The sequence below is a fragment of the Giraffa tippelskirchi genome, chromosome 3 (genome assembly GCF_054371585.1).
Source record: "Giraffa tippelskirchi isolate mGirTip1 chromosome 3, T2T-mGirTip1v1.2.pri, whole genome shotgun sequence".
NCBI lineage: Eukaryota > Metazoa > Chordata > Mammalia > Artiodactyla > Giraffidae > Giraffa > Giraffa tippelskirchi.
This window is the reverse complement of record NC_137277.1, coordinates 43718671-43744300: the sequence shown is the minus strand read 5'-3', so window position 1 is coordinate 43744300 and position 25630 is coordinate 43718671. Positions and strand designations below refer to the sequence as shown.

Sequence of the window (25630 nt, the reverse complement as noted above, 5' to 3'; positions counted from 1 at the left end):
GCCAGATAATTAAATAAATACTAAAAAGAAATAAGCAAAATGTATTATTATTGTCAATCGCCTTATATTAATAAAATCGGGATATGGTCATTATAGAACATTTGGAAAACAGAAAAGTAGAAGAAAATGATTCCCTACAGCCCTCCCTCCCCGCCCCCCTACCCCCCTGCCCCCCTGCCCCCCTGCCCCCCATACTCAACTCACTTGGCGATAGATGTTTCTTATAGATGCATTTTCTAGGCAAAAATGTTTTGTGCTTTTTCCCCCTACATCTGTAGTGCAGTTCTTTTTTCCTGCCTTCTCAATAGAATGATACAAAAAACTTCCCCTGTTTCTTGTCAACGCGTTCAATGGTTTTGTAATACTCTAAGTGGTTTTATCATAACCTACTCAGCCATGCTTCTGCGGTTGGATCTTTGGGTTGTTCCCATCATGTCAGTGGTGAGCAGGAGTGGACAAGATCAGGCACATTGTCTCCTTGTGTTTCACGAGGGCACCTTCGGGCTCACCAGCCCACTCCAGCCCCTCCCCCTCAGTCTCCTCCCTTTGGGGCCAGTGCCCCGTTTGCCTCTCGGCTTGTGTTTCTCAGTATCCGCGTGTAGCAACCTAGTTGAGAAATGGCTTCCTTCTTCAGGAAGAAGACTCGAGTGCTTGAGCCTCGAGGAGTCTGCACAAGAGTGCAGAGTCATGGCCCCCGGGGTCAGGGCCTGGGGGCTGCACAGCGGTTGCTCCTCTCCTCCTAGGCCGGGGGTGCAGGGGAGGGGTGGCTAGGCTTGGGAGGGGCCACCGGCCCCAGACCCGGCTAAGTGCCTCTCCCCAGCCGTAAACTCTGGTGCCCGCATTCCAGGCCCCCAGGAGTTTGTGGACTTTTCCGGTGGCTCAGTTGGTAAAGAATCCGCCTGCAATGCAGGAGACCCGGGGTTTGATCCCTGGGTTGGGAAGATCCCCTGGAGAAGGGAATGGCTACCCACTCCAGTATTCTTGCCTAGAGAATTGCATGGGGAGCCTGGTGGGCTACAGTCTGTGGGGGTCGCAAAGAGTTGGACACAACTGAGTGACACACACACACAGATACACACACACAGGAGTTTACAGTGAACACTAGATCCCTTCTCTGGCTGGTCCCAGACTTGCATCCTGGGTGGCAGGTCTGTTCCCTGGATTCTCTGGGCAAATCCAGTGGGGCTGCTGGGATGCGCACAGTCCTGGAGTCACCTTCGGGGCCCTGCTTCTCTGAAGAACAACTGTCCTAACCAACTCTTTACTCTGAGAGGCTGCAGTCACAAAGGCAGCCTGGGCCAACGGTCCAGGCCCTGGAGGTGGAGTAACACTGTCTGAGTTCACATCCTGCCCCCGACAGTTACTTTATCTCTGTGTCTTACTTTCATCCCCACCTGAGGATGGTAATAACATCTCGCTCCTCCGATGAAATGAGTTAACATGTATAAACTGCTTTAAATAGTCCCTAATTTGCTAAATAAAAAGTAGAGAACCAGCCAAGCATCTCTCTCATACAGCGGGTTGAACCCAGACTTTCTATTGTCCAGTAAGGAGAAAAGAGCCCTGGGTAGGAGCCTGGGGGCCTGGGTTCTGTCCTGGCATTGCCTTCTAACTTTCTATGTTTCTTTGATGAGTCACTGCCCCTCTCTGGACCTCATTTTTTTTGTTGTTGTTGTTGGGTATCCATCTTTGTAAAATGTTAATTAATTAATTTGGCTGCCCCAGGTCTTGGTTGCATTGCATGGGATCTTTCCTTGCCAAGCAGATGGTCTATTTGGGGTACACAGGCTTAGTGGCTCCACGACATGTGGGATCTTAGTTCCCTGACCAGGGATCAAACTCATGTCCCCTGCATTGCAAGGTGGATTCTTAACCACTGGACCACCAGGGACGTCCCCACGTGCGAGGCCATCTTGAAGGCTCTTCTCATTGTAGAAAATTTTTGGATTTTGTGACTTAAAAGGATGCGTGAGATTTCAAGAAGGGTCCGGTTCTGCCAATTGAGCCCCCTGCCGACCCCCGCCTCGGTCCTCAGTGGGGGCTGGCTGAAAAGACTGGTGGGCAGAAGGTCCAGAGCCCCCTAGGATTTTTCCAGGTTGTTCTCTGTGCAGGGGAGCCCTCCTCCGCCTGGATGGGGATTTAGAGTATCTGGGTCACCTGGAAACGGGCCATGGGAGAACTAGCCTTCTCGGAGTATGAGACGTGTGCTGTCCTGCCCGGCGGTGTGGGCCGCCGCTGCCTCTACTCTGTCAGGCCCCGGTGCACCCCGGCCCCCAGAGCTTACCACTTGCCCCAGTTCTGTGTGTGAACAAAATCGATCCTTATGCAAGAGCCTGTGTGTGTCTCTCTGCCTCGAGCAGTTACATCAGAAAGCCAGATACGCAGAGCTCCTGCCTTCGGGGACCCAGCAGTAGGCTCTTGGTCTGGTTCTTTCTGTGGACAGCTAGGAGGGCATAGGAGGTGGCTGGCCAGGCCCCAGAGGAGGGAGGGAACTGTGTGCCGAGGAAGGGGGTGGAGACTGGTGGGTTCTCTCCCAGGTCCCCCTGATTCCCCAGGCCTGCTGGCCGGGTGGCGGAGCCTCGCCTGGGTTTGTGTGCAGTGTGTCGGTGATGTGTCTGTCCACACGGTGGGAAGGTCCTTGTCTGAACTGTAGGTTTGGGCTGGGGTGTTCTGTAAGGTCAAACCCAGCATGGGGCATCAGCTCCATCCCCCGCTCACCGAGTTTAAGTCGGCTGTTGGCATGACCAGCTCGGTGACTTTGGGTTGGCTTCCTGAGTCTCTGGGTCCTTGTATAAGTGAGAATCCTCCTACCAGGGTGGCCAGCGCTGGCCTGACTCCGGTAGGGGCCTCAAACAGCTCCAGTCACTCATGGAGGTAACAGAGCCCAGGGGCAGATCATGGACTCAGCAGTTAAAGGACCTGGGTTCAAGTCCCCGCTCTGCCACTTCCTACCTGTGTGACTTGAGACTGCGCCTTGTGCTTGATTTGTGTTGTGTGCTCAGTCGTGTCTGACTCTGCAACCCCATGGATTGTAGCCCGCCAGCCTCCTCTGTCCATGGGATTTCCCGGCAAGAATACTGGAGTGGGTTGCCATTTCCTCCTCCAGGGGATCTTCCCAACCCAGGGACTGAACCTGGGTCTCTTGCATTGCAGGCAGATTCTTTACTGTCTGAGCCACCAGGGAAGCCCATATATACCAATTAAACCAATGCTTGGCACATGATAGACCCCTTGTCAGTGTTAGCTATTATTATCTAATTTCTTCAACAAGTTGTGGTTAGTTGATTTCTTGGGCAGTTGGCAGCCCACCTGCTCTGTTTATTTTGAAATGGGATCCCTCTTTGTTCAGCCATAGCTTGTCCAGGATGGCAGGTGTGTGTGTGTGTTCGTGTGTGTGTGTGTGTGTGTTTGAGCTGTGTCACCTCTACCCCGGGCCTGGAGGACAGCTCCTGTGACAGCCTGCTTGCCAGGCCTGGTGGCCACTGTGCCCACCCCTCCCAGGTCCTCCTGGGCTTGCTTCCTCAGGTTGCCTGCATCTTAATAGCTGTCCTGGTTTGTCTCACTCTGCTGCTCGGTCAACTCACTGGGGTGCCTGTCACAACAGGTCCACTTGAGTTACCTGCTCTTGACCTGCCAGGAATAGTAGGATCAGGAAGGCTCTGGGGTGAGTTGTGTTCCAGCCTCCCCTGGCCTTGTCTGCATTTGCCCCTTTTGGGGGACACATGACAGAAGCTTGCGAATTGCCATGTGTATGGACTCACTCAGGAACATGCTCATCAATCTTAAGGGAATCAACAAGTCAGAATTTAAATTAAATTTAACTATTTTCAAAGATAGCAAGATACCGGAATTTTCTTGATAAAGATTGCTGACTGTGAGTATTAACCATCTACCAGGCCTAGTGTTGGGCTTTCCAGGTAGCACTAGTGGTAAAGAACCTGCCTGCCAGTGCAGGAGACGCAAGAGATGAGGGTTCGATCCCTGGGTCGGGAAGATCCCCTGGAGGAGGAAATAGCAACCCACTCCAGTATTCTTGCCTGGAAAATTCCATGGACAGAGGAACCTGGCTACGGTCCATGGAGTCACAAAGAGTCAAACACGACTGAGCATGCATGCTACTGATACTGAAGCCTAGTGCTGAGCATCGTACATCTCCTGCCCAGGAAGGTAGTCATGTTATTCCTCCATTTTACAGATAAGGAAACTAAGGCATAGAATGGCTGAATAACTTGACTCAAGGCAACCAGCCATCAGCAGAGCTGGGATGTGAACCCAGGTCTGACCCTCCTTTTAGGGAGAGCTGGGCTGGCATTCCTGGGATGGCTCAGTGGTGACATTCTGCTATCTGAGCCCTTTCTCACTCTCCACCAATGATAGTGTTGGTGATGTCAGCCCAGTTACAGCTGAGGGACTTGCAAGGGCTTAGGGACAGAGACCCTGTATCTTTGGGCCTTTGTGTGCTGGAGAGGGTGGTCCCAGAGCTGATGTCACCTCAACCCCACTGCAATTCCATTCCTGGGTTCCAGGTCCGATTTCTTTCTTGTGTCACCTAAGCCCCATATGTCCTTATCTTGCTCTGCCCAGATAAAATGGTCTTTTAAGAAGAGAGCTGGAAAGCTTTTATAACAGAGAAGGCTGTGGGTAGTCAAATGGCTTTGGCAGGTCCCTAGTGAAAAGAGGTGTGGATACACTTGCCAAGCACCCCCGGTCTTCCTTCCCTGAGAGATGTCTGAGGGGTCCCAGCCGGGAGTGGCCCCAGGGAGTCCCACTGTTTCAGCTGAGTGCTCACTTTTAGTCTATTAACTTAAAAACCATTTTGTCTATTCTGGGGGCTTAGGGGAGGGGTGAAACCACTGACAATTAGACTGAAAATCGTGGTTGTGGGCACTTCCCTGGTGGTTCAGTGGTTAAGACTCCAAGCTTCCATCGCAGGGAGCACAGGTTCGATTCTTGGTCAGGGAATTAAGATCCTGCATGCCGCAGGGTGGGCAAAGAAAAAAGGAAAAAACCCTGATTCCTACCGATAGGTCATTCTATGGGAATACATCTAAAATAATATGTATATATAAGTGTTAGTCCCTCAGTCATGTCTGACTTTTTGTGACCCCATGAACTACATGTAGCCTGCCAGGCTCCTCTGTCCATGGGATTCTCCAGGCAGGAATACTGGTGTGGGTTGCCATCCCTTCTCCAAATATATATATATGTGTATATAAAATACATATATATAAATAAAAAACATATATATGTGTATATATACATATATAAATAAAAATACATATACATAAATAAAATACATATGTATGTAAAATACATACATATATATATATATATCTAAAAGCATGGGTGTGGAGTTGGTGCCTCAATACAGTAAAGGCTGTGTGATCTGAGGGATGTCACTTAACCTCTGAGCCTTGGAGATAAGGATGGTCCTCATGGGTCCATGGCGAAGGTAAGATAGGATGAGGGCTAGAGACTGTGACACGTGTGAGGCATCTGCCCAAGATGCCTGATCCGCACATGATCCAACGTCATCTCATGGGTGCGCTTCAAGTTAGAACAGACAGTCACATCACTGGTGGGGCATCCTGGTCTCACCTGGAACTCAAGGTGGTGGTTCAGTGTCAAGTGTTGCTTAGACCTTGATGGTACGGAATGGATTGTAAAAGTGGGGGTAATGCTGACCCCACCCCACCCCGCACCTTGTGCTCAGAACTGTTGCTACAATCAGATCTTTGCCTTGTGCCATGGGAGCCTGCAGATATCTCGGTGGATCAGTAATCCACTCGGCCATTTGGACACTCAGCTTTTGGGGTCTCCACCCACCCCCTGTCCTGGGCTCCCTGCCAGTCATCAAAGCCACGGCCTTACCCATGACTAAGGCCACAGAGACGGGAGATGGGAGTAGATATTTGCAGGTGCCTGCGGGCATACCAGCTGCATATGGGCATGCCAGCTGCTGGATACATCTTATCGTTTTGTCTCCATGGTGATCTTTGGAGGCCGATCTTTCCCCTTATTTACAACAGAGGAAATGATGGCTCAGGGACATGGTCTATGGCCTGCAGTCCTTTACCTGGTAGGAGGTGGGGGTGAGATTTGAACTTGAGTCTCTCTCTGGCTCTGATCCCCATGAACTTTCCATTGAAGATGGAGAGAGCTCCCTCTTTCTCTTGCAGGAACACCTGGGCTGCTCTCCTTGAAGGGGTTGCAGTGCTCCGCGTGTGGCCTGGAGGGGGCAGGCTGGTGATGCTCCTCCTGGACTTGGCCGCTCTGGCAAGTTCTGCGTCTCTCCAACCTCTTTCTGTCTGATCTCTGGGGGTTTCAGGAGGAGCTGAAGATGGAGATTCTGCGGAATGACTTTTACTTTTGGTGGGTGCAGGGCACCCCTCTCCCTGGGAGGTGGAGAAGGGGGTAGACCTCAAGAGGGGAGCCACCCGGGCTGAGGTGCCTGGGCCAAGTTAGATCTTCGGGCCTGAAGGCTTCTGACCGGTAGCCGGCCCCCTCCCCCCTGAATCACCCAGCTCTAAGAAGTCAAACACGTGTTGACTCATTTGCTGGAGAAATTCAGCTCCCGGGCTTCCTGCATTCCAGGGTGCTGGTATGCCAGAAATTCTCTGGAGGAGCAAGCAGGGAAGTCTTGTCTTAGAGTAAAAATGCTAATAAAACATCTCTAGAATCTGCTCCTTCCTTTCCACCCACACGGCCACTGACTAAATTACCTTTTGTTCTCATTTGCTGAATTGCCTTGGCTCCTTAATTGGCTTCCCTGTTTCTAATTTCTCCACACCCACTTCCCACTTCAGTCTGTCCTCCACATGGCTTCCAGAATGATCATTCAAAAATGCAGATCTGACCACGTTTCTTCCTTTGTATTCCTCCCCACGCCTGCAAGATTGAGTGCAGATGCCTTAGTGTGGCTTTCCTGGACCTTCTAGAACCTTCTGGGGTCTGCATGAGCTGGCACTGCCCCGTGGCTGACTTTGCTCTCCCTTCTTCCCCATCCCCTCTAGTCTCTAGCTACTTGCTATATAAATATACCCCCCCCTTTTTTTTCATAAAGGTTTTCTTGTGACTCTGGCCTTTCCTCTGCTCTGGCCCGCCCCCCCCCCCCCGCCGGGTGCTGTCCCTGCCCCTTACCCTCTGTCCATGTGTCACATTCCACACCCCACCCCAACCTATTGAACTCTTCTTGGGGGTTATCTCCTCTTTGATGCCTTCCTAGGATTTAAGCCCCCCACCCCACCCCACAGACCCGGTCTCCCTGGGATCCCACAGACCTCTGTGGCAGCACCCAGGTGGCATATGCCATGTGGCATCACTTGTCCCCGTCTGGAGGGTCCGAGAGACCCCACCCACACATCTGGACTTCGGCGAGGGTGGCTGGGTGGCTGGACTCAGCTGGCCCACCCTCCCTCTCTGTATGGGCTCGGAGTCTCTCCATGTGGTCCCGCCCTCAGAGTGGTCATGGCAAGAAAATGAAAAGTACAAACCAGAAAAGAAAAAAAATGGATAACTTGGGCTTAATAAAAATGTAGCTGCTCTTTGAAATTTGCAAAGATGCTCGGAGGAGTACTTGTGGATAGCACGGGGCCCCAAGAAGAATGCAGAGATACCTTCTTTTTCCTTTTGTAGGTTTTCTAGAAGCAAACAGGAAGACTTACAAGGTTTTAGAAGGAGGTTTGAGATAGTGCAAACTTGATATACAGTCAGCAAAAACAAGACCGGGAGCAGACTGTGGCTCAGATTATGAACTCCTTATTGCCAAATTCAGACTGAAATTGAAGAAAGTAGGGAAAACCACTAGGCCATTCAGGTATGACCTAAATCAAATCCCTTATGATTATACAGTGGAAGTGACAAATAGATTTGAGGGACTAGATCTGATAGACAGAGTGCCTGATGAACTATGGACAGAGGTTCGTGACATTGTACAGGAGACAGGGATCAAGACAATCCCCATGGAAAAGAAATGCAAAAAAGCAAAATGGCTGTCTGAGGAGGCCTTACAAATAGCTAGGAAAAGAAGAGAAGTGAAAAGCAAAGGAGAAAAGGAAAGATATTCCCATCTGAATGCAGAGTTCCAAAGAATAGCGAGGAGAGATGAGAAAGACTTCCTCAGTGATCAATGCAAAGAAATAGAGGAAAACAACAGATTGGGAAAGACTAGAGATCTCTTCAAGAAAATTAGAGATACTAAGGGAACATTTCATGCAAAGATGGGCTCGATAAAGGACAGAAATTGTATGGACCTAATAGAAGCAGAAGATATTAAGAAGAGGTGGCAAGAATACACAGAAGAACTGTACAAAAAAGATCTTCATGACCCAGATAATCACGATGGTATGATCATTCACTTAGAGCCAGACATCCTGGAATGTGAAGTCAAGTGGGCCTTAGAAAGCATCACTATGAACAAAGCTAGTGGAGGTGATGGAATTCCAGTTGAGCTATTTCAAATCCTGAAAGATGATGCTGTGAAAGTGCTGCATTTGATATGCCAGCAAATCTGGAAAACTCAGCGGTGGCCACAGGACTGGAAAAGGTCAGTTTTCATTCCAATCCCAAAGAAAGGCAATGCCAAAGAACGCACAATTGCACTCATCTCACACGCTAGTAAAGTAGTGCTCAAAATTTTCCAAGCCAGGCTTCAGCAATACGTGAACCGTGAATTTCCAGATGTTCAAGCTGGTTTTAGAAAAGGCCGAGGAACCAGAGATCAAATTGCCAACATCCACTGGATCATCGAAAAAGCAAAAGAGTTCCAGAAAAACATCTATTTCTGCTTTATTGACTATGCCAAAGCCTTTGACTGTGTGGATCACAATAAACTGTGGAAAATTCTGAAAGAGATGGGAATACCAGACCATCTGACCTGTCTCTTGAGAAACCTGTATGCAGGTCAGGAAGCAACAGTTAGAACTGGACATGGAACAACAGACTGGTTCCAAATAGGAAAAGGAGTACATCAAGGCTGTATATTGTCACCCTGCTTATTTAACTTATATGCAGAGTACATCATGAGAAACGCTGGGCTGGAAGAAGCACAAGCTGGAATCAAGATTGCCGGGAGAAATATTAATAACCTCAGACATGCAGATGACACCACCCTTATGGCAGAAAGTGAAGAAGAACTAAAGAGCCTCTTGATGAAAGTGAAAGAGGAGAGTGAAAAAGTTGGCTTAAAGCTCAACATTCAGAAAACTAAGATCATGGGATCTGGTCCCATCACTTCATGGGAAATAGATGGGGAAGCAGTGGAAACACTGTCAGACTTTATTTTTTTGGGCTCCAAAATCACTGCAGATGGTGACTGCAGCCATGAAATTAAAAGACGCTTACTCCTTGGAAGGAAGGTTATGACCAACCTAGATAGCATATTAAAAAGCAGAGACATTACTTTGCCAACAAAGTTCCGTCTAGTCAAGGCTATGGTTTTTCCAGTGGTCATGTATGGATGTGAAAGTTGGACAGTGAAGAAAGCTGAGTGCCGAAGAATTGATGCTTTTGAACTGTGGTGTTGGAGAAGACTCTTGAGAGTCCCTTGGACTGCAAGGAGATCCAACCAGTCCATCCTGGGGGAGATCAGTCCTGGGTGTTCATTGAAGGACTGATGTTGAAGCTGAAACTCCAATACTTTGGCCACCTCATGTGAAGAGTTGACTCATTGGAAAAGACCCTAATGCTGGGAAGGATTGGGGTCAGGAGGAGAAGGGGACGACAGAGGATGAAATGGTTGGATGGCATCACTGACTCAATGGACATGGGTTTGGGTAAACTCCGGGAGTTGGTGATGAACAGGGAGGCCTGGCGTGCTGCAATTCATGGGGTCACAAAGAGTCGGACACGACTGAGTGACTGAACTGAACTGAACTGAACTGAAACTTAATAAATGTTGGCAGAAAAGACTGCTTTCGATCGCAAGTAACAGGAAATGTGAGTCCCATAAATAGACCCTTATGTCTCTCCTACAATGAGAAGTTTGGAGTTAGGTGGCTCATGTGTTTAGCAGCTGGACAGAGGTGTCCCTGGACAACTCTTGGCTGTTCTAATCTTCAAAGCAGAAAGCAGGGTTTTGAGAAGCCCCAGAGACTACTCCACTTATGAGGGAAACACTTTCCCAGCGTTTCCAGTGGACATGCCCTCGTGTCTCATTGACCGGACCTGTCATACATAGTTAATTTCAAAGGATGCTGCAAGTGGGGCCCAGATCACACAAGAGCCGTGCTGAATCCCATCCTAGGTCGATTATGTGGATGTAAAGTCAGGGTTGGGAACTGCTGACTGGGATCAGTTCATCACCAGGCACGGTGCTGCCCTAAACAAAATCGGCCTGTGAGTTCAGGAGCAGTCAGGCATGGCTATCAGATGGGTAGTGAGCAGCACCTAACATGGCACCCATCATGCCAGGGGAGATGGCCATCACATTTGTCAGCCTCAGGTATTCGAGGAGTTCCCCTGCCCTGGCTCCTCACCCCCTGCATGGTTCTTTATCCTTTTCTGTGATCTCAGTTGCTCGGCAAACAGTTGTGTTCCTGGAAAGAAAGACCTGCCTCCCCAGGATATGACACAACCTCCTACACATAGCAGGTGCTTTCAGATCAGAGTTTGAAGTGGGCCCACTGGCAAAAACCCACCTTTGTCGTTAGGTGCAGCCTCTGCCTTTTTTCCAGGTCTCTCCTTGATAATTCACAATCAGGTCCCTTCTGGTGTGCAGTGTCAGGAACTCTCTGGGATTTCCTCTTATCATCAAGGGGTTGAGAGCTAAGCTGTGCTCTGTGGGCTGGTGAACTTCAGACAGGCATGTGGAGTGTGTTTGAGTTGAGACACAGGCTGTGTCGATTAAGGGGTCTGGTTTGTGGGTGCCTCAACCCCTGTGTCTCCTGACACCTGCTCTCCATGTTTGCTCAGCAGATGAGCTGAGTGCTGGGGCCGTCGGGGATGCTCCGAGGGTGGGCATACCTGCTCCCCTTTCTTTGTCTCCCTCAGTCTAGTCAGATCTGTCTGTGGACACATCTGTCACTAGTTGACGTGTCTCACACATCAGTTCTTCAAGCTTATGCGCCAGGCTGCTTATGGCTGTGTCACAGTGCCTCTCGGTGCTGGGAGCCCGGACCAACTTTCCCAATGACTTGTTGAATGAATGGATGATGTACAGAGGTTCTTCTTCCTTCCCTCGTGTCATCATTTCAGGCCCAGGGCAGTTAGGGGTTGAAGCAGGTGTTTGGCTGTCCATGATTTAGTTCAGTTTGTTCCCACAGCCCCTGAGGACTGCTGGTTCTGAAAAACCCATGAGGGTATCGGGTGCTTGTAGTGCTGAATTGACGCGGGAAGCAAACCTGCCATGGTAGCCCCGAGACTGCTCATGCACTGGCTTTTTAAGGCCACCGTTGCTTTCTAGAGAGCACATTCACTTGGCCCACCCTTGGCCTCTCAGGTAGGAGCTGTCTTAGGATATGTAGGTCAAGGGAATGCCTTTCTCTTGGAAACCTTTCCTTCTGAGTCTTAGGACCTCAGTGGAGTGGCAGGTGTTGCTGAGAAAACAAGGGTCCTTGGCTGTCCACCCTAGCCTGGCTCAAGCTCTCTCTTTCCCCAGGGTACTTCTGAGCCTCATCTGTCCCTCTTTTCCTGCCTACTTAACACCCAATACCAGAGCAATTAGAATGGGCGATGCTATCTAATGGGGATGCTAATTGCACAGAGGAAATTAACAAAGTCATCAGTGCCTCTGGGCAGGGTTTCCCTGCACCCTCTGCTGTACTGGCCCCTGGTACTCTCAGCCATCAGCAAAACCAAAGACTGATCCTGTTTTGTCTTGGTCGGGGTTTGAAGCTCCCATTTGCCGCTGGTTGTCAGGCCCCAGAGTTCGCAGCCCCAGTGGAGCCAAGAAAGGGTGGGGGAGGCCCTGTTCCAGCTGTGGCCTTCTCACCCCCGGCCTCCTTGGGAACGGCTCCTCTTGTGGTCTGGGGCAGACTTGTTTGTTTGTGTTTGAAGTTCCCCAACTCTGAGTTTGACGTCAGGGCAGGGTTGCTGGCGGGAGGCTTGGCAGGGAGATTGTCTCTGTAACAAATACACGTGTCTGGCAGCATCTCCCAGAGGGAGAGCACGGGTGTGCGGGGTGGAGGGAGCAAAGGATGGCTGGTTGCGAAATGCCCGGTTTGGGAATTGAGGTCATTTTCTCCTCTGCTCATCCCCACTTTCCCTGGCATTCTGGCTCTGCCCCTTGCCTGCTCACGGCAGCCCACCGGGTACCCTCGAGAGCTCCATGGGACTCGGCAGTGCCAGGGCCGAGGCACTCTTGGAGCCAAGCGCCTGGTCACGCCCGCAGGGGAGCTGTTAGCCGAGTCATGACCTCCAGAGCCTTCCTTACTATCTCAGAAATCATTTCGCAACATGTTGGCCGTGGCAGCCAGACCAGACTGCTTAACTGGCAGGGTTGGCCGGGGGTCCCCAGAAGCGCACTCCAGCTTCGGGGAGGAGACGAGAGAAGTAAGAGGAGCCGCCCGAGGCCCTGGCAGACCTGGCTGGTGCCCAGGAAGGAGCCGCAGCTTCAGGGACTGTCCAGGGAAGGCTGGAGTAAGTCCTGAGAGCTTTGGTGACTTCCTGAAGTTTGGGATGGCCTAGACAGGGACCTGGGCTTCCCAGGTGGCACTAGTGGTAAAGAACCCGCCTGCCAGTGCAGGAGACAAAAGAGACATGATTTCGATCCCTGGATTGGGAAGGTCCTCTGGAGGAGGGCATGGCAACCCACTCCACTATTCTTGCTTCGAGAATCCCATGGACAGAGGAATCTGGAGGGCTGAGATCCATGGGGGTCGCAAAGAGTCGGCCACGACTGAAGCGACTTAGCATGCATGAAAGCACAGACAGGAATCTGGCCCTAGCAAAGACTGCCGTGGACGTCCTCTTAAGAATATTTCATGCAGCCCACCTAGGAGGAAGGAGTCAGGGCCCCAAAGGTGTGGGTGAGCTGGAGGCTGGTCCGTGAACTGTGCCTGCTGGCTGGAGGGATGAGTGAGCCGGGGGAAGGGGTGGAGGTGTGCAGGGGCCTCCAGGGGCCTCGCTTCACTCTGCAAAGCATGGTGGGGTCTCCTTGAAAGGGGCAGCCCCCTGGCATCGGGCAGGGTGGTAGTTGGTTTTAATGAATTCAGAGCAGGGATCAGGTGTAGCCCAGAGGGTAGGTTCTTGCACAGAGGACCAGAGGCAGTGGCCCATTGTGGCTGGAGAGTGTGGAGAGTGTAGGGCAGTGTAGGGCAGTCTGTGGCTTTTATTCAGAGGACCCACTGCCTGGGATGGTCTGGACATAACTGGACCTGAGTGAGCCAGGCAGGCTGCCCAGCACCCACATCCTGGTATCTCTCTTCTTGTCTCCCGTCAAGAGTCTGAATGGATTGTGACCTCTTTGGTTATACAGAGCTATTCTGTGGGAAAATGCTATGCTTAGGGGCTTTGGGGTTGTGTGAAGGTTGGGACACCATGCTCACCTCCTGGAATTTTCATTGAGAACCCAGGGAGAGAAGAGGATAATGTACTAAGTAAATAGAAGAGAGAGACTTGCCTGGTGGTCCAGTGGTTAAGACTCCAAGCTGCCAATGCAGGGGATGCGGGTTTGATCCTTGGTCAGGGAACTGGGATTTTTACAAGCTGCGCACATGGAGAAAAAATAGATAGATACGATTATTATTACTACCAGGGTTGCTGATTGAGTGGTGAGGTGATTTGCATAATTGAGAGAGCTCACTGTTGTCCGTGGGAGTCTGGTGTCCCTCTCCACCTGTGCTGGGATTCATTGCCCACTTACATCTGTCACCTCTGTCCTTATAGACTGACCCACCTGCCCTGCTTTAGATGGCACGTCCTGGGACTCTGAGAGGGCCTGGCATTTTGACGAATGTTTTACATTCGGATTTTTCATGTAAATCTTCACAAGAGTCCTTTGAGGGAGATCAACCTCATTTTACAGGAGGGGAAGCTGAGGCTGACAGGTTACATCTGTGTTGACTGCTGAGGGAGGGTGATGGTGAGGGGCTTGGAGGCCAGGTCTCTGTGTCCCGAGAGCCGGAGTTCTTTCCTTGGAGCTACACTGCGTCTTGGTTGTGGTTGGTGTAACTGGTGGAAACTTTCTGGGGCTTGTGTTTTTGTTGGTGGTGTTGTTCCACGCACTTTCACATATAGTTATTTTGACTCCAGCTTCTCTAAAACAATACTGTTTTATGGTAAGATTGAAGCTGAGCTAAGGGAGATTTCCCCAAGAGCCTTGATCTTACATGTCAGAACTGGAACCAGAGCCAAGATCTTTGAGCCTCGGACACTTAGCGAACACTTGCCATGCATCATGTCTTGGTGATACCCAGCGGCTGTTTGTGGGCTGACTTGATGCTCTTTTGCTCCTTCTGTAAGTCTGACTGAGCCTCAGGGCAGGGGCAGGATGCACGCTCATGAAGCGAAAGAGTATCAGAGGTGGACGAAGATTTTCATTCCAGCCTCGGGTACTCCCCTGCAGCCAGGGTGCTGATGACTCTTTCCCTCTTGCTGCTGGGTCCCATTGCTGAAACCCCAGGTATTCTTCCCGTCTGGAGAATTTCTGTCTTGCGGTTTTGTGGTTAAGAGAAAGTGACACTACCCATGAAAGGCCCTGATGGAGGCCCCTGGGGCTGGGCTGGCTGGCCCACTGTGGTTTGTCTGGGAAAGTAACCCCTGGGTGGTTCTACAACTGTGACCAACTTTCCAAAAAGTGAGAGCAGTCTTATTTTGCTTGGGTAGGTACTGCGCACAGCATGCTGGACACCTTCTCCAGCAGAACACAAATCTGCAGATGTCGTTTCTTCTTTACAAGCTTCAAGACACCAGCCCCCCTTGGCCATGACTCATTCTCCTTCCTGGTCTTCACGGCCTGCCAGGGCTATGGATTGTCAGCTGGGTACAATGAGGGATTCCTTTAAGTTCTGCTGGGTCCTACGCACTAGTCACTCTGGGCTGCCTAGCCAGGAACTTTGAAAAAAATGAAAGTGTTACTTGCTCAGTTGTGTCCGACGCTTTGCAACCCCATGGACTGTAGCCCACCAGCCTCCTCTGTCCATGGGATTCTCCAGGCAAGAATACCGGGGTGGGTTACCATTCCCTTCTCCAGGGGATCTTCCCCACCCAGGGATCAAACCTGTGTCTCCTGCATCGCAGGCAGATTCTTTACCATCTGAATCACCCAGGAAGACCAGTGAGGATCTCTAACAGCCTTTAAAAAAAGAAACCGCTCCCTCCGCTTCAGGGGAACTCACCCTGATTTTTGAGACTCTCCCGAGACATCGCTTGCCCAACTGACGTTTGTTTTTGACTCTCGTTTTAATAAACATGAGTGCCTGTTGGGGCTACAGAATGTAATGTGTGTTCAGTTGTTCATTCATTCAACAAAGGTTTTACCATAGCAGACCACGCGCCAGGTGCTATGCTGGCTCCTGGGGACCTAGTGGCGATCAGGTGATCAAGAACATAGACCAGGCACCTGGCCTCAGGGATTTTCCCATCTAAAGAAGGAAGCAGACAAGCAAAAAATTAAATGTGTGATCTGATAGAGGACAAGGGCTGGGCCTGTGATCTGTTGGAGGAGAAGGGCTGGGGCTGTGAGGAGGAGGGCTGAAGGGCTTGGGGGAGTCTTTCTGGCGGGATGGATATCTAAGCTGAGTTGTGGAGGCTGAGGGGTCCCTGGGAAGAGCCTTCCTGGCAAAGGGACAAGGGCTGAGGGCCTGGAGGCTGAAAAGGGCTGGACTTGGTTGTGGGACTGAACGAGAGAAGCCCCTAGATCCTGGCTCATGGCCAAGGCCAGGTTGGCTGATCTTGATGTTGCCCTCTGTTGGCCAAAGTTTTAGCACAATGAACAGGTTATTCATCGGCTCCCATGGGTGTGGCCATTGAAACACTCGGGCTGGGGACAGACAGAACTCTTTGCTATGGATGTCAGTGTCAGCAGCCCAACCTCGTTGCTTCATGCGGAAGAGAATGGTTTTGACTTTGCACAGTTAATTGATTTATTGCCCTGTCTTTGGTCAGCAGTTTGACACTGTGGTTTGAGAGCAGTTTGGAGTGGAGGGCAGGCTGTGAGAAACCTTTTAATGTGGGGATGAGGCCTCTGTATTTCCCTCCCTCCTTCCTTTCTCAGGCATCTTTGAGCACACATTATGTGCCAGGTGCAGTAATAGGCTTGTAGGGACAGTCCAGTGAGGTGGGCATAGTTCCTGCCCTGATGTATAATAATGGGGGACTAACCTAGTTTTGGGGGGGAGTTTCCATACCATAGTTCAATCCTCCCACCTGACTGTGAGCTGGAATCATCCTTGCTGTTGTACAGATGAGAGAACCAAGACTCAGGAAAATTAATGAACTTCCCTAAGGTCACACAGTTAAATGACAGAAACTAGATCTGAATCAGATTCTTTTTCTTTTTTTTAAATTATGAAAGTATGATAACACATGTATATAACACATTAAATTATCAAAGTCTGATAACACATTTCTGTTACAAGACATCGCAAAATACAGAACAAAGTTACATGTAGTTCTACTATATATTACAGTTCTTTTTTTAAGTGGATAAATTAAGATTTTCAGTTGGAGTTGCAGTATTGAATCCAGATTCTGTTCAACTCCGAAATCTGTGCTGTGTTCACTGCCCTGGGAGCTCACATCTGTAGGGGGAGACCCGGTTAGAAGCTTGAACATGAGGCCCTCTGTGATAGCAGCTCCCAGAGGGGTGTGGACAGGGCACTAGGAAGGGGAGAAGGGGGAGGATTCTAATTAGCCCAGGGGGTCTTGACCAGGCCAAGGACACTGTGGCTGGAGAGGAGAAGAACGTCCAGCCACTACAGATATTTGAGCAGAGGCCCAGGAGTACGGACATACAGAAAGTATTAATATTTGAGGAACAGCTCCTAGGTGAGTGTTCACCTGGAGGACCGGGTGGGTCAGGGGTAGGTGGAATGGAGATGAGGCTGGAAAAGAAAGATGAGGCCCTGAACTTGGAATGGCCTCTGGTCACACTTGGAGAAGGGCTCCCCAGGTGGCGCTAGTGATAAAGAACCCACCTGCCAATGCAGGAGACAGAAGAGACGTGAATTCGATCCATCCCTGGGTTGGGAATATCCCCTGGAGGAGGGCACAGCCACCCATTCCGGTATTCTTGCCTGGAGAATCCCTTGGACAGAGGAGCCTGGCGGGCTAGGGTCCATAGGGTCCCAAAGAGTTGGACACCCAGAGAGATTTACAGATGAAAGAACAAGGAATGAATTAACAGCAGCAAAAACTCGCGAGGGGGCAGCAGGTACTGGGAAGTGGCTCCCAAGGGCAGGGTTCCTTCATGCAAGACTTTGAAGGTGGTGCTTGTCTTGAGGGGAAGCTCAAAGTCGCCATCTCGGCAGCTTTTGTGGAGTCCCCAGGTTGCTGAGTCTCAGTGGAACCTGCTTTCTTTAGGTTTTCACTCATTTCCCTCTGTTGGAGTCCACTCCCTCTTCTTAATCAGTCCCGGCTGCACTCTGCCCTGAAGGTCTTGCCCCTCCGCATTCCTCAGCACAGTGTGGGGCGGTTGGGCCCAGCTTTTGTCAAACAGAATACTAGTATTTACTCTTATATTATTTGCAGCTTTAGCCTTTTGAGACTCTTTTGAGACCCGTGGACAGGCTTTGCCTAGAAAACGCACAGATTCATGTGTCTGAATTTCATTTCAGGGAGCGGGTCTTGAAAGCCTTTGGGTGGATCCTTGGCCAATAGAGCCACAGCCCACCAGCCTGGCCAGCCCTGAGGATGTGCGTGCCGTGGGCTGGGCACTCCTACTGAGGGCTTCATTTCTTCTCATCCTCCCTGAGAGGGAGGTTCTATTATTACCCCCATTTTCTGGAGCAGGAAACTGAGACTTTCCTGGGGGCGGGGTGTTCTGTAGCGTGTCCAAGGTCACAGGGTTCGGGTGTGTGTGAGCCCTCAGGTCCTAGCCGGGGTAATCTGATTCTTGGCTGGAAGTCTCCTAAGTGAAAGGTTACTCATCCTCCCCAAGCCCCCGCGTTTTTCACATCATCCATCGCTGATTCCTCCTGCCCCTCCCCTTCTCCCAAGCAGGAAGCCCTTCTTCCATGTGACCCCATTCTCTGTTCTTCCCAGTCTTGCCCATTACTTCCTGAAGAGCATGGTCCTTGGTGGGAGGTGGGGAGGGTGGTGTGGAAGCGGCCTTGGGTGGGACAGAGGGTGGCGGGTGGTTCTCTAGGTTTCCCTTCTGGCTCGCCCAGACCCTCCTCCTCTCCTCCTGCCTCCTCGGTTTCCTGCTTCACCCTGTTTGAATGGCAGCAGAGGGGGGCACCTGGCAGGCCCCTGTCCTTATCTCACGGCTCGTGTTTGCCAGAGCTCCCCGCATCACGTCCACGTGCCCCGAGTGAACCCGCTTTTCTGACCTGGGCTCCCCGCAGGCGAAGCTGCTCCAGTACATCTGGAAGCTCCCTGTTGCACGCCCAGGGCTGTCATGTCCACGTGCTCTGAGTGAACCTGGTTTTCTTTCCTGGGCTCCCCGCAGGCGAAGCTGCTCCGGTACATCTGCAAGCAGTGGCAGTGCAAGCTGAGCGTGGCTCCGGGCGAGAGGACCTCTGAGCTCGACAGCTACCCTCGCTTCAGCGACTGGCTGTACACCTTCAACGTGAGGCCAGAGGTGGTGCAGGTACGGGGCCTGCACCATGGGGACTGGGGTCTTCGGGTGGGATGTGGGCGGGGTGTCGAGCAAAGGGACCACACACAAACCGGCTCCACAGTGGCTACGACTGATGGGACAGGAATGGGATGTGGAGGGGACAGCGGCAACAGGAGGGACCCAGGGCACAGGTGGCTCTAGCATGCGTCCTGGCTGCCATCACTCTATGAGCCAGACAGCCTGACCCCACCACTCATAGGTTCATCATGAGGACAACAGCCGGCGTTTCTGGAAACACTGACTGTGCAACAGACACTGTGTTGAATACTCTGTATAAATAATCTCACTTCATTCCCAAAAAGCCCTGTGAAGGAGTTACTATCATGATTGCCGTTTTATACTTGAGAAAATTAAAACACCATTTTATACTTGAACAAATTAAAGTGTGAATGGGTCAAATAGCTTGTTTAAAATCATACAGCTGATAAATGATAGTTTTGGAATTTAGAAGCAAAGGTCTGAGTTTATTTTCTCCTGTAACTCTGGTAATAATACTGTTTTCCTTCCTTTGTTCTCTTTTCCCATCCATCCAACCTACCCACTAAACTAATCAACCAGAATGCAAGGAGAAGATCAGAGTTCAGGGGCAGCTCTCATGGGGTATCAATAAATCAATGCTTGACAGGTGTGGTTCACCCAGGCAGGTCTTTTAAATCCCTCATTTCTCTTCTAAAATTAAAGACAGACTTTGCTATTGTTGTAAAGGTAACATGAATTCATTTTATTTAGACACTTTGGAAAACAAGAAGGAGGGGGGAAAATCACATACATATTACCACCACTCAGAGAAAAATCTGTGATCCTTAAGATTTTGATAGTTCCTTCCAGCCTTTTTTTTTTACCCTAATACTTAAGTCTTTAAAAAAAATCTCTAGATGGGTTAGACCTGTGCTGTCTAGTCAGGTAGCTAATATTATGTTCTGGGAATGTGGCAAATCCACACTGAGATGTGTTATGATTTCAAATACATAAATTCAAAGATGTGCTGAATTCTGAAGACGTGATCCAGAAAATAGAAAATAGTAATAACTTAATATTTAATCTGTTGAGATGACACTGTTTTGGTTATATGAAGCTAAATAAAATGATTAAAATTTATTTCATATATATTTACTTTTTAAAGTGTGGCTACTCAAAAATTAAAATTTAAGTATGTGGCTTGCATTATATTTCTCTAGGGCAACACTGATTTAAACCATCCTGAATAGAAAGAGGAGGCAGAGTAAACCCACCCCATATACACCTCAGCCCAGGCAGGCCCTTTATCTGGTCTGTATTGTGAATGGGGAGACATGGAGAAAGAAAAAAGAAAAAAAGAAAAAATAAATAAATAAACCATCCTGAATAAACAATTTTATATTTTACTCTTATCATTGGACATGCTAACCAGCATATTTCCCTTGTATTTTCACACTTGGTAACCACCTCCCACCCTACTTTCTTTCAGGAGCTTCATAATGTCTGAATATATGTGCTATCATTTACTAGGCAGAGGTTAATTCCAGTTGTTGACTATTGTATATGACATGATGGCTAATATTAGTTATGAAGCTGCTTGTATATTTAAGAATTTTCACTAGGAGAGATTCCTTGGACAGGAGGTGACTTGAACTTAAGAAGTTCTGGTTGTGGGTGAGAGAAGATGGGGGTGAATGCGGGGTACTCACAAGGGCACTTCTGGCACCTTACACGCTCCCAGCCCTGGCCCTGGCCCCAGTGGCCCTCATAGTTGTGACATACGTCAACTTTTAAGGAGCTGGCAGAAAAGAATTGGCTCATGAGAAGTTTGAAGGAAACTGCTTTGTGAGATGGAGGTACCCGTGTATTATTAACAGTCACACATGCACACATGAACATAATATGTATGTTGTTAGTTGCTCAGTCATGTCTGACTCTTTGTGACCCCATGGTCTGTAGCCCACCAGGCTCTTCTGTCCATAGAATTCTCCAGATGAGAATAGTGGAGTGGGCAGCCATTCCCTTCTCTAGGGGATCTTCCTGACCCAGTTATTGAACCCGGGTCTCCTGCATTGCAGGTGGATTCTTTACCGTCTGAGCCACCAAGGTAGCCACCAGGTACTTAGTCGCTCAGTCGTGTCTGATTTTTTGTGACCCCATGGACTGTAGCCTGCCAGGCTCATGTCTGTAGCCTAGCTTGAAGGTGCTGGGGCCCCATATGGGCAGTGAGTTGGCCAGCATCTCATCAGCGTCATCCCTACCTGATGATGAGGACCACCGGGTTCAGAGTGGCTGAGTTACTCTATGAGGGTCCCTGAACTGGTAACAGGGGCAGAACTGAGGGTCAGACCTGGGGCTGCTGGACTCCAAACTGTGCCTTCTAACTTCCTTTCTTGGGCTTAAGATGTCTTTGGCAGATGGCTTTGCTCCTCGAGGGATTTCCCTCAGATCTGCAGAGATGTGAAATACGCTGGAGACCCAGCCTCACCCATGTCAGTCTTCGAGAGAGGAGCCAGCCGTGCCCAGGGCAGAAGCCAGGACCCTGGAGGCCGTCTCCAGAAGCTTTTTGGCCTCTGGGGAGCCCTCTGGTGGCAGCCAGGACAGGGGTCTCCCAGCTGGGCCCAGAGGTGTCTTGGATCCTGAGTTAAGTGGTGTTTGAATCACAGAGTCATGCGTGAGGACTTGCTGGTGGTCCAGTGGCTAAGACTCCATGCTCCCAATGCAGGGGACCCGGGGTTCGATTCCTGATTGGGGAACTAGATCCCACATGCTGCAACTAAGAAAGACCCCACATGCTGCAACTAAGGCCTGGTACAGCCAAATTAATATTTTTTAAAAACAAAAAACAAAGTCATTTGTGATAGTCAGAGCTGGGTGTAAATGAGGGGAGAGCTCGCTTGTGTACAGGCTTGGGCAGGCTGGAGAGCCCGAGAGCCAGGTGTGTTTGGGAGCCAGGATGCTCCCTGGAGGAGGGCACTGGGACAGAGTCTGAGTAGAGAGCTGTCTGTGGGCGGTGGGGTCAGGGTGAGATGGCAGAAGTGTCTCTGGTTACTCGGTGTTTTGCTTCAAGACATAGTGGAGACGCGTGTACCTCCCTCCATGTCCCCTCACCCCCTCCACCTCCCTGGCCTGCATCATGGCCCAGGCACCCATCCTCTCTCGTCCGAGCTCCTGCAGCAGCCCCAGAACTGTCTCCCTACTGTATCATTGACCTGCTTCATTCCATTTTCCACATAGCATGAAGAAATGTAAATTGGGCCACGTCATTTTCCAGGGCTTCCCATTTCTTTCCAAATAAACAGCAGATGCCTCACACACTTTGACTTCTGCCTGTCTCTGACCTCATTTCACTAACCCTCCCCTTCACTCCCTCTGGTCTGACTTTTGCAGCCACTCCCTTGCTCCTTGGAGTGCTCTTTCCTAGGCTTATCCCATGGACATCATTCTAGGGTCAGATCTATTTTCACCTCCTCTGAGCAGTCTTCTCTGATGAGCAAAAGATCACTTTTATATGTCGTTTTTTTGGGTTTTTTTTGAATTTTTTATTTTGTACTGGAGTATAGCCAACTGTCAGTGTTGTGATAGTTTCAGGTGAAAAGCGAAGGGATTCAGCCATACATATACATGTATCCATTCTTCCTCCAAACTGCCCTCCCATCCAGGCTATACAGTAGGCCCTTGTTGGTTGTCCATTTTAAACATAGCAGTGTGTTACATGGCCATCCTAAACTCCCTAACTATCCCTTCTAGCCAGCAACTATAAGTTTGTTGTTTAAGTCTATGAGTCTCTTTCTGTTTTGTAAGTAAGTTCACTTGTGTCATTTCATTTTAGATTTCACATACAAGGGATGTCATACAATATTTCTGATATTTCTCCTTGTCTGTCTGACTGACTTCACCCAGGATGACATTCTCTAGGTCCATCTATGTTGCCGCAAATGGCGTTATTTCATTCTTTTTAATGGCTGTTACTCCTGTGTTTCTTAACCCCACCAATTGTGTGGACTCTGACTGGCTCCCACTCCACTCTGCTAGGCCCTGATGCATCCTGTGTGCTTTCAGAATTGGTTCTAGAATAGGTTGTTGTTTAGTCGCTCAGTCGTGTCTGACTCTTTGCAACCCCATGGACTACAGCATGCCAGGCCTTCCTGCCCTTTGCTATCTCCCAGAGTTTGCTCAAACTCATGTGCATTGAGTCAATGATGCCATCCGACCATCTCATCCTCTGTCACCCCTTCTCCTCCTGCCTTCAATCTTGCTCAGCATTAGGGTCTTTTCAATGAGTCAGTTCTTCGCATCAGATGGCCAAAGTATTGTAGCTTCAGCTTCAGCATCAGTGCTTCCAATGAATATTCAGGGTTGATTTCCTTTGGAATTGACTGGTTTGATCTCATTGCTATCCCATTTAAGAGTCTTCTCCAACACCACAGTTTGAAAGCATCGATTCTTTGATGCTCAGCCTTCTTTATGGTCCATCTCTCACATCTGTACATGACTACTGGAAAAACCATAGCTTTGACTATGTGGACTTTTGCGGACAAAATGATATGCTGCCTACATAGGCAGGTGCATATTTCAGAAACCAAAGTTCCAAATGGCATGAAAGCCCCGCGCCTTTCCACAGTTGACCTCAGAGACAGAATCCTTTGACTTCTGAATGTCAACGAAACCACTGTTTATTTTCCTAAATAAATGTTTTATTTTGGAATAATTTTAGATTTACAGGAAAGTTGCAGAGTCAGTGCAGAGTTCCCGTCTGCACCCCTCACCCAGCATCCCCCGTCATTACCATCATATATTACCAGGGTACATTCGTGAAAACTCAGAACATGGCATTGGTTTATGACTACTAATTACACTCCAGATTCTATTTGGATTTCACCAGTTTTTCCATTAATGTCCTCTTCCTGTTCTAGGTTCCAATCCAGGGTACCATGTTGTTTTCTTTAAAAATGTATTCATTTAGTTGTGGCATGTGGGATCTAGATTGAACCTGGACCCCTTGCTTTAGAAGTGCTGAGTCTTAGCCACTGGACCACCAGGGAGGTCTCACCACATTGTTTTTATTCACATACAAATTTGTTTCCTTTTTTTTTTTTTATAAGATGCTAAAATGGGATCATAGTATAGTATCATCCTGAGGTTTTTAGTTTGAATTTCATCTCTGTGTTTGTCCATGCAAGCCCACCTCATTCTTCTTTCTTTTAAAATTATTTACTTATTTGGCTGTGCTGGGTCTTGCAGGCCTTCTCTAGGTGCAGACTTTCTCAGTGCTTCTCACTGAGGTGGCTTCACTTGTTGTGGAACATGGGCTGTAGGGCACACAGGCTTCAGTAGTTGCAGCACGTGGGCTCAGTAGTTGCCGCTCCTGGGCTCTCCAGCACAGGCTCAGGAGTTGTGATACATGGGCTTAGTTGCTCCAGGGCATGTGGGATCTTCCCAGACGAGGGATCAAACCCCGGTCTCCTGCATTTGCAGTCGGATTCTTTGCCACTGAGCCACCAGGGAAGCCCACTTCATTCTTCTTTAGCAATATAATAGGAAGAGGTTGGGTTGCTCCTCAATATCTCAGGAATGGCTGTGTTAGAGCCCTCCAGAAGGTATCAGCTTGTGCCCAATAGAAGCTGTGTGCCAGGCAGCATGGTGCCTGGTGTGCGGGAAGCCCTGGCAGATATTTGCTGGTGAAAAGTGACTGAGAATGAGCAAAAGTCACAGTGGGATGCAGGCTGGGGGTACCAGACTTGAAAACAGGGTCTCTGTCTTTTTTCTGTTCAGTTTTTTGGAAAAAGGATCCAAATCTACGAAGTCTGGCATTTGCTTATGCTGAGCTATGGGGGTGCACTGGTGCAGTCAACACCTTCAAGACAATTTCACCAGGACTGCTCCCTGAGGCCTCTGGGAATGGTTTTTGTGTGACGGGACTTGTCTCTTCAGTCTCTTGGGGTTTTCTGCTGATCCTGACCCTTCATGGCTTCGTGACTAGGGCTCTGATTTTTCTCTCAGAAAAATACCTGCATTTTATGTGAGTATAGCCTGTGTCCATGTAGAACCTCCTCCTTCCTTTTCAAAATCTCATTCCTGGGCTCCGTCCCTCTCCATGCATATGTGCTAAGTCACTTCAATCATGTCCAACTCTTTGCCTAGGGACCACAGCCCACCAAGCTCCTCTGTCCATGGGATTCTCCAGGCAAGAATACTGGAGTGGGTTGCCCTACCCTCCTCCAGGGGAATCTTCCTTATTCAGGGATTGAACCCACATCTCTTAGGTCTCCTGCGTTTACAGACGTTCTTTTCCATTACTGCCGCCAGGAAAGCCATTTGTCCTTCTAGAGTTATCTAAACATTATTTCAGCTTTGTCTGTAAGATTGCGGTCACCAGTTTGTGGTCATACAGTCTCCAGGAAAGAACGCCTTTCTGCTGGATGAAGAGAGAGGCTGGATATGGAAGTGGCCGCAAGGCAGTGTGGCTCTTCTGGGGTCCTGGTGTGGACGAAGGGACTCTGCACTCTCCCTTTTTTTCCCACCAGGGACACACCCCAGCCCTCTCCAGCTCCAGAGCCTGCTGCGGGCCCTTCTGACCTGTGTGAACCCTGACCCCTTCTCCTCAGATGCTGGAGACAAGCAGCTCTGGAAATGCCTTCATCTGTTCACCCAACCATCACACCTTTGTCTAGAGTGACACCGTCCAACAGAACTTTCTGTGATGCTAGAAGCATTCCATTCTGCCCTATGCAACGTGGTAACCACCAGCCACACATGGCCAGGAAGCACTTGAAATATGTATAGTGCAATTGAGAAACCGTAATTTAAATTTTATTCTGTCATGTTGTTATGTATGTAAGTCGCTCAGTCATGTCCGACTTTTGCGACCCCATGGACTGTAGCCCACCAGCTCCTCTGTCCATGGGATTCTCCCAGCAAGAATACCAGAGTCGGTTGCCATTCCCTTCTCCA

General features: G+C 49.6%; 1 protein-coding gene and 1 non-coding gene across 3 annotated transcripts in view; both read left to right on the top strand.

Moving 5' to 3' along the window:
* The window catches only part of KSR1 (kinase suppressor of ras 1), a 162300-nt gene that overhangs the window by 74285 nt on the left and 62385 nt on the right, over positions 1-25630 (top strand). For both annotated transcript variants that reach the window (XM_081584330.1, XM_081584329.1), the window contains exon 2: positions 18548-18688. In XM_081584330.1, coding sequence (XP_081440456.1) covers positions 18548-18688 — 141 coding nt within the window. The remainder of the gene's footprint in view (positions 1-18547; positions 18689-25630) is intronic.
* LOC145544013 (small nucleolar RNA SNORA51) lies at positions 19875-20014 on the top strand. The gene has a single exon (XR_014081238.1). It is a non-coding gene; the product is annotated as a small nucleolar RNA SNORA51 (small nucleolar RNA).